The sequence below is a fragment of the Ictalurus punctatus genome, chromosome 7 (genome assembly GCF_001660625.3).
Source record: "Ictalurus punctatus breed USDA103 chromosome 7, Coco_2.0, whole genome shotgun sequence".
NCBI classification, from domain to species: Eukaryota; Metazoa; Chordata; class Actinopteri; order Siluriformes; family Ictaluridae; genus Ictalurus; species Ictalurus punctatus.
In genome coordinates this window covers 14,354,679-14,363,653 of record NC_030422.2, presented here as the reverse complement: position 1 = coordinate 14,363,653, position 8,975 = coordinate 14,354,679, and the positions used below count along the sequence as shown (strand labels likewise).

The 8,975-nt window shown below is 38.9% G+C and overlaps 1 protein-coding gene across 1 annotated transcript; it reads right to left on the bottom strand.

Moving 5' to 3' along the window:
- Nucleotides 1-211: 211 nt before the first annotated feature.
- cd68 (CD68 molecule) lies at nucleotides 212-6,568 on the bottom strand. The gene is made up of 7 exons (XM_017472373.3): nucleotides 6,426-6,568; nucleotides 6,112-6,284; nucleotides 4,528-5,030; nucleotides 4,170-4,286; nucleotides 3,443-3,512; nucleotides 2,222-2,392; nucleotides 212-1,479 (listed from the first exon to the last, which is right to left on the bottom strand). The coding sequence occupies exons 2-7, from the start codon at nucleotides 6,161-6,163 to the stop codon at nucleotides 1,340-1,342; spliced, it is 1,053 nt and encodes a 350-aa protein (XP_017327862.2). The 5' UTR covers nucleotides 6,164-6,284; nucleotides 6,426-6,568; the 3' UTR covers nucleotides 212-1,339.
- Nucleotides 6,569-8,975: the final 2,407 nt, after the last annotated feature.

Sequence of the window (8,975 nt, the reverse complement as noted above, 5' to 3'; positions counted from 1 at the left end):
TTATGATGATTATGATGATTATGATGAAGTCATCCTTCCACACATTTTAATGTTTAAAGTTTGCTATGCTATTTTGTAAAATCTGAACTTACATATATATATATAAAAAAAAACAATTCTAATAATGAAGATATTTGGTCTATGTACAAGATTTAGGCTATATGAAAAGACAATGTGGATCTGTTCTTTCACAATATACACACACACAGAGTTCACAGAACATTCCCTTTATTCTTTCCCAGATGCTGTCTATTCTTGGAAAAGACATAATGCTAAACAGATACATCAGCAACTGTTGGGCTGTCAACCAGACAGCTGTACAAGCACAAGCACAATTTCCTCAAACTAAATTTGAACATAGAGATAACTAGGTTGAACATTCAAAAATAATGTGCTATCAGTTCTGCTCCAATCGCCCCCCCCATCCAACCTGTTTAATTTATTACCATAAATCCCTAAAATCCTTTTTGTTCAATTTACAGCCTTACACAGAGAATCATTATTCTGAAAACAGACTTGATCAAGACAGCAAACATCATTATTTGCAATGTACATACAAACGTCAAAACATTCCCTTATAACCTTAATTCTCATTTCAGTGCATAGGATTTTGAAACATGTCAGAAGAGACTGGACTTGTTTTCTACAGAAATTAGGAGACTGACAATTATTCTGGTTAATGAGGTCATTTGCATCTGATATTCTCACATGGTAAGTCATTGAACTAGGATGAACCTAATCTGGGCAAGAGGAAAGGTTTTATATAAAGATTAGTTATATTATTTCATAGGCCAATTAGAATATTTATGAGACCCAGCTGTCACTGTGGAAACCATAAGTACTGGATTTAAGTCAAAGATATTTTAGTAGAGGCATCATGTCCTCAATAGTGTCATCTTGTCCAAACAGCTGGACATGGATAGGATTTAAAACACTTGAGAGCAGCAATGATGGCACAAGACAACAGTTTGAACTCGTTTTCAGGAATTAAGGGGAAAAAAAAGTATTAAGATAAGAAAATGCTGTGACATGAGTATACTGAATGCTTTATGCACACATTATGGACACATGAGGAAAGTGAAGCCAAGCTTTGTTTAATTTTTGAAATCAATAGTACAATATGCATTTGTGATGTCAGACCTCTAATTGTTGTATTGTGTGCCCTACAAACGGAGCAGCAGCAGATGCTTGGATTAAATGTCAGTTGTTTCTTTAAATGGAGCAAACCTCAACAGAACACATGTAAAAGCAAGGTCTGCTTCATAAAAATCATCTAAGAGCATCATGCTAGATTTAACTTGCACAGATGATGGTGCTGTCCTTTTATGGATTTTTCCCATCAGAGAGTCTGGTAGCCATCTGTTCTCTTCCTCCTACTGATTAGATAAGCCACGACTACGATGATGATGAGGATGAGCAGCACCACTCCTACGCCAATGGCCACTCTGTAATCCGGCTGGTCAGCCTTGCACAGGTCAACTACAGTAACGGACAAACAGATGTCTGATTACTCAAATCCAAGCACAGAACAGAACAATAACTTGCAAACAGGGACAACCTGGTTATTTTAGTTATAAATGAACCTAATATTTTAGCTGGAATCCCTCCTTCAGTGGGACACTTGTCACTTCTGTCCAAAACATCCTGTTTCTCAAGAAACTATCTTTAGATAAATAGTACTTACAGCAGGCCTTGTGCAGGATTAGGATATGAATGAATTCAAAGCAAGTATTTTGCTACCATCCTTTTCAACAATGAATTTGAAGGATTCTGGAGTGACATAAAACTAGGTATAACTAAAGCCACTTATGCATAACGAAGAAAGTGGAACACAACAGGAGCTTGGATACTTTATGCTGACAAGTTCCTTTAATGACATAATTAAAGCTAAGATACAAGTTGGGTATTACTAATTAGAAATATGGGGGGGGGGGGGGGGGGGGGGGGGGGGGGGGGGTTTGAGTTGAGGCAGTATGATACTGCCTCAAAACTGCAAGAGTATTGGCCTTTGCAGGAATCAGCAGCAGCATCACACAATATACTGAACATTTTAATGTTTTAGTAACATTTAAGTCTTACCTAACCAGGCTCCAGATAAGGTGAAAAGCACAAAGGCTTCCCAGCAGCCTTTTCCCAAACATGTTTTACTTCTGTACACAGACTCTTAAACCATGTCCAGTAGATACATTTAATATGTAAACAATGATGAAATGCTACTCACGGGGACCAAACTGGTTCTTGGTGAAATTGAAGGATTGCATCCTGTCCTGACTGAACTCCAGGTAGATACCATTACCCATGAAGACTGACTCAGACTTGCAAGAATAGGAGTGACCCGTTGCCATGGTGAAAAGCTGCACCGAATTATTATTCGCCACCACAGGTGTCAAAACTTGGGGAAAACAAGAACCTCAATCATCAATCTTTGAATGTAGACAAAATCACTTGAGAGCTCTAGATTTAACTCAGCACATCACATTGAAGCTTGTCTGAGATTCAGACCTCTGATCTGTTTTTGTAGTTTTCCACCAACAATAATAAACTGCAACTTGCACAATACATGATTGATTTCAGATCCATTATTTATACTACAAGTTAATCAAATCTACTTTATACAACCGTTTCCTTAAAATGCAGTGCATGTTGTGTTACAGTAAACATGACACTGACCTCACAGCTCTTGAGGTGCTCTTTAGAGGCAGCTAAACTGGTTAAACAGCATAGCACTTCTTGAGAGTCACTGTGCAATGCTTCAAATAGAGTTAAATGCAAAATAACTGCCCTAAAATATCCTGCAACAATTTACTATGCTGCACAGCAAAATGCAGGTCATACAAGTTAACTGTCCCCCCCCCCCCCCCCCACATAGATAAAATCCCATACGTTTTTTTTTTTTTATGTTACCTTTCCAAGCACCCAAAACGTAGTGTTATATTAGAATAACTGAAGTGTTACACACACACACACACACACACACCCCCCAATGTTAATTATTAACTGGAAATGCAAGACAATGAAGTTCAGCACGACTGGTGCAATAAATTGGCTTGTGTTTAGTGCATCGATAGTTTCCTGCTTATCTATTGCAGGGAAGCAAAGTTCAGGTACTAGAAAAAGCAAGCATGATCCAGTTTAAGAGCATAGAGGCTAACTGCTAGACGAGACTGCTGATGGTCAGCTCTTTCTGGCATCATATGACCAGAAAACATGGTGGCATAGTATGAGCAAGCAACAAATCACTACAACAAGGAACATTTACGATCAAAGGCCCTGTATACTGAGGTAAATACACATTGAAAAGTTATTAAAGTACTGTTTTAGGTTATCCAAAATACATGTAGGAAGAAGTTAAAACAAAACCACAAGTAACCATGCAAAACATACAAAGCTGAGGCTTTGCATTATAACCATGTTGTTAGAACTGAAAGGATGTTGCACCTACCTCCAGCCTTGAAGGCATATTTCAGGTTGACAGCCACAGAGTTGACGAAGACAATGTTTGTAGTGTCATTCTTTAAAAATAAAAGGAGTAATATGTGAGTGAGCACAAATCATGCAGACCCCAGGAAAAATATGCACGTGCACACACCAACAGGGATGTGAATCAGATGATTATTCACACCAGAAAAGTACTTCATACTACATGTGACTGGCTTGTTTATCTGATACATAACTCCTCTAAAAGGCAAACTATAAGGTCATGTTTTTAAGAACAGTTTTATATCAAACTAATTGTGTACATGAGTAGAATTCAGGATATTTTGCTCAAAATTACTAGGGAGAAAAAAAAAAAACACAAAAAAAAAAACCCACACAATCCTTATATCGCAACATGCATTATTGTAACCCAAGTAGCAAATAAATAGCACTGCATCAGCCTACTTCCTTTTCCAGTTCAGCTTCCTTTTTATACTGCAGTATGTATCAACCACCAATATATACTCTGTGGCCTACATGCAAGTGGAGTTGTGCCTTTTCATTTTGTTCTATTCAACAGATTCATTTATTTTTTGCCTATTGAGAAAATGGGTAACTATATAAAGCTATTAAGCCAAACAGTTTAAATAAATTAGTCCTGTTTAATCAGATTTAAAACTGTTACTTTGTGAGGAAGATTTCTATCATGTAGCCGAACACAAAACGCCACCATTAAAATGGACTCAACATACCTTGAAGAAGTTCATAGAGATGTATCCCTCTGAGAAAGTAATTTTGAGACTAGCAGTATTGCTTTCACATTTGCCAGTGCCTTTAGCACTTTCTGGAACAATATAGGTGCCAGCCACCTGAAAAATTGATTAATAAAAAAAAAAAAAAAAAAAAAAAAAAAAAAAGATACTAAAATGTATTTGATTGTAATATTTAAAAGACTCATCCTTACTGACACTAAGGTGTCATGATCCAAACATATCAAGGCAAAAGTTATGGCACTTCATTATTAAAGAAGCATTGATATTTAAGCGTATAACAATCACAAAAAGCAATAGTAGTGAAACAAAATCGACCAATATAAGATAGTTTCCTTACCTGACTGTTGTTGACATGGACCTGGATTACCGCCTGGACCATAATGCACAGCTTGTTTCCATCCAGCACGGTGTAGTTGCCCTTTGTGACATTGGTTTTTGGAGTTGGTGCAGGTGGAGTAGGATAAGGAGTGGTTGTATTGTGGGTAGTTGGAGGAGCAGTAGTTACATTTGCTGTTGTATTGTGGGTAGTTGGAGGAACAGTAGTTACATTTGCTGTTGTATTGTGGGTAGTTGGAGGAGCAGTAGTTACATTTGCTGTTGTATTCTGGGTAGTTGGAGGAACAGTAGTTACATTTGCTGTTGTATTGTGGGTAGTTGGAGGAACAGTAGTTACATTTGCTGTTGTACTGTGGGTAGTTGGAGGAACAGTAGTTGTGTTGGTATGGGAAGTTGTTGTTTTTGGAGTGGTGGTGATCAGCGGTGTGGTGACAAACGGAGCAGGAGGAATCAAGCTGGCAACCGGCTTAGGCCATCGAGCATTTTCCTCAGCTAAAGTGAAAGCTGAGGAACATGAAGAGAGTGGGTTAAGGCTTTCTTTGCGTGTATATAAAGCAAAAATGCAGACAGAACATAACACTACTACATTAAGCACGTCAGTGTTGAAACATCATGAGGCACCAAAATAGTCATGTGCCATGATTTGCCTAGGCAGTGAAATATATCTAATACAACTTTATTAGTCATGTTTGGTTGTTTATGTATTTAATTCATATTTTCTATTATGTAGAAACGTTTAACACCTGTCGACAAATCGACGTATATGTAGGCCTGTAGCTTTTAATGTCGAAGCTGTATCACGTGAGAAGGTAACACATGACCTATCGAAACTTTCATGGTAGACGTTTCGAACACGTTTCCTGATTTTTTTTTTTTTTTTTTTTTTCCCTTTTTAAATATACTACATAAACACTCAAATAATAAACAAACTAATGAATAAAGTGATTCATTGCAGGTGATTAGGTATTGTGCAGGCTATAAACATACAGCTTGTGTCTTAACGGTTTGTACAGAACCCAGCAAGGAAAACCCCTTGAACGGTTCAGGGCTGCTGTAAAATTCTCCGCTGGTTGTCTTAATGACCGAAGCGTTATGGCTCTCATGAAGAACCAACAAAACAAAACGGCGCTTTTCACTCCCTCTCTTGTTCTGAAGTTGTGGGTAAAATTAACGAAGTACAAAAAGTAGCCCTAATGACATTTTCCTTTCCATTTAAGAAGCTCAAACCCATGTTACAGTTAAGATTTAAAAAACAAAAAAAAAAACAAAACCACTAGCAGAGAGGCATTTTGATGCTAAAACATGGCAGAACTGCCATTTTTCGGTTGATTTCAGACATAAAACAAATATTCACAGGCAGGTTAGGACACAGTCACATTACACCGTTACACCACCTCTCTATCAAGCGAACCTACTTCAATTTGTTTTGTGTAAAGATTCACACACATCCGGTTTCTTTTAGAAACGTTTAAGAGAAGAAAATTAATCTGGGGAGGAGAAGAGGGGGAAAAAAGCGCCCCGATTTAATCCGTGGGGTAAGATTAGGATTTTATAACTGGTTATTAAATACAGTGTAAATATCTACCTGTCGCCAGCACGAAGACAGCCACCATCAATCCGTGTCTCATTTCTGCCATTGCTACCTGTGGTAAAGTCTGCTGTTTTCCAGAAAAGTCTTCGTGTAGTTTTACGGAGGAGATAAAAGATGAGTCGGTGCTTCAAGCTCCTGCGTCCTCTGCTCAACTGTCAGAAACGAAACTAGAACGAATAAGGAAGTAAGATGATCACGTTACCGACCGGAATTGCAACAAACCGAGTTCAACTCATGGCTTTCTGACGCGATGACAAAAGTTTTTGTCTTTCGTACCATTCCAAGGAAATCGAAAGCTACTCGCTTACCTTACAAGATCAGTAAATTTAAACTCGATTTCAACTACCTTGGGTTTTATGAATGACATTCACGGTTTTATCCCCCCCCCCCCCACTTAGGTTATTTGGCTGTTGCACACCTGGTTCAAATCAATCCCCAAATTACACCACAATTTGTTATTTGGGCCTGTTTCTCAATGCAGTTAATCTGGTCCACATCTGAGTTTTTCTGACCTGTTCGTGCCTGCCCAAACAAGCCAAATTGAGGAGGAAAAAACACATGGTTTGAAATAACTGAACCAGATACTGTAGGTGTGACAGCACAGGGTGTCTTAAAGCTGCTGTAAGCAATCTTAGCCGTCTTTGATAACTGGCCAAACACATTCTTTAATCTTGTTCCCTCCATTTAAGTCACCTTTAGATGGAGGACACCCTAGTATTTTATATTGTGTTGCATTTTATTGTAGGCTATTTACTAAGCTTTGTATAAGTGTGCTCAAAAATATTCTAATATAACTTAGTTTTATCCATCCATTTTCTGTACTGCTCACAGGGTCACGTGGAGCCTGGAGCCTAACCTAGGGAGCTCAGGGCATGAGGGGGGGGGCAAGCCCATCGCAGGGCACAATCATGCACTTCGGACAATTTGGCGATACCAGTCAGCCTAGAACACGTCATTAGACTGGGGGAGGAAATCGGAGTACCCAGAGGAAACCCCGAAGCATGGGGAGAACACTTAAGCTCCACACACAGTGCAGAGGCAGGAATCGAACCCCCAACCTTGAAGGTGTGAAGCAACATGCTAACCACTAAGCCCTCATGCCCTTCCAAAATAGTTTTATATTTCATTAAAATATATCTACTTTGATCATTCCATTTGTCCACTGTTAAGCCCTTGAGCAAGGCCACTTACCCTATCTGCTCCAGGGGTAATTGTATCATTACTGAACCTGCACTCTGACCCCTCTGACTTCCTAACAAGCTGAGATATGGAAATAAATAATCTCATTGCGCTGTAAATGCATCTTCTTCTATGGGCTTTGCTAAAGTTTTAACTTAACATTACCTCCTGATGGAATTTCAGATTCTTTTGGGAGCTAGCTCCTTATATACTTAAGTATATAAAGATGAAAGAGCTAGCTCATTATATCCATAGTCTGGCTAGCATGAGTTCAACAGAACAGCTAAAATACAACCCAAATTCCAAAAAAGTTGGGACAATAGGGAAAATACAAAAAAAAAAGTCATTTGAAAATTCAATTCACTCTGTACTATATTGAAAACACATTATTAACACATTATTTGATGTTTTACTATGTGAATTTAAATTCTTTTTGAAAATATACACTCATTTCAAATCTGATGACTGCAAAAGTTGAGACAGTCGACTGTTTACCACTGTGTGACCACGTTTTCTTTTAATAACACTTATTAAGTGTTTGGACAATGAAGACACCAGTTGGTTAAGTTTAGCAAGCAGAATTTTCCCCCATTCATTCATTATGTATTTCTTCATCTGCACAACTGTACAGGGCCTTCGTTGCCTTATTTTGAGCTTCATAATGTGCCACAAATTCTCAATCGGAGACAGGTCAGGACTGCAGGCAGGCCATGCTAGCATCTGCACTCTCTCATGCGCTTGTAATCCGGGCAGAATGTGGTTTGGCATTGTCCTGCTCTGGATGGGAGCATATGTTGCTCCAAAATGTGTACATATCTTTCTGCATTAATGATGCCCTCACAGATGTGCAAGTTACCCATGCCATGGGCACTGACACACCCCCATACCATGACAGATGCTGGCTTTTGGACCTGACACTGATAACAGCTTGGATGGTCCATTTCCTCTTTGCCTCGGAGAACACGACGGCTGTTTTTCGAAAACTATTTGAAATATTGACTTGTCTGACCACAAAACACGATTCCACTGTGCTACTATTCATCTCAGATGAGACCGCGCCCAGAGAAGTTGGCGGCGCTTCTGGACAGTGTTGATGTATGGCTTTTGCTTTGCATAGTAAAGCCTTAACTTAATCTGTGGATGCAGCGGTGAATTGTGTTGACTGACAAATGTTTACCAAATTACTCCTCAACCCATATCAGGATATCCATTACAGACTCATGACGGTTTTTAAGACAGTGACGTCTGAGGGATCGGCGATCACGCGCATTCAGAAGTGGTTTTCGGTCTTGCCCTTTTGCGCACCGAGATTTGACAGGATACCTTGAATCTTTTAATTATATTGTGCACTGTAGAAGGTGAAATGCCCAAAATCCTCCCGATTTGTCTTTGGGGAATATTGTTCTCAAACTGTTGGATTATTCGCCTACGCATCTGTTGGCAGATTGGTGAACCTCAACCCATCCTTGCTCCTTTTTTGGAGGCTCCTTATATACTATGATTAGACGATTGCCTCACCTGTTTCACATCACCTTATTTCAACTTGTCACATCATTATTAGTCCTAAATTGCCCGTGTCCCAACTTTTTTGGAACGTGTTGCATGCATCAATTTCAAAATAAACGTTTAACTTCAAAAAACTATGCAGTTGATTAGGTAAAAGATCAAATACCTTGTCT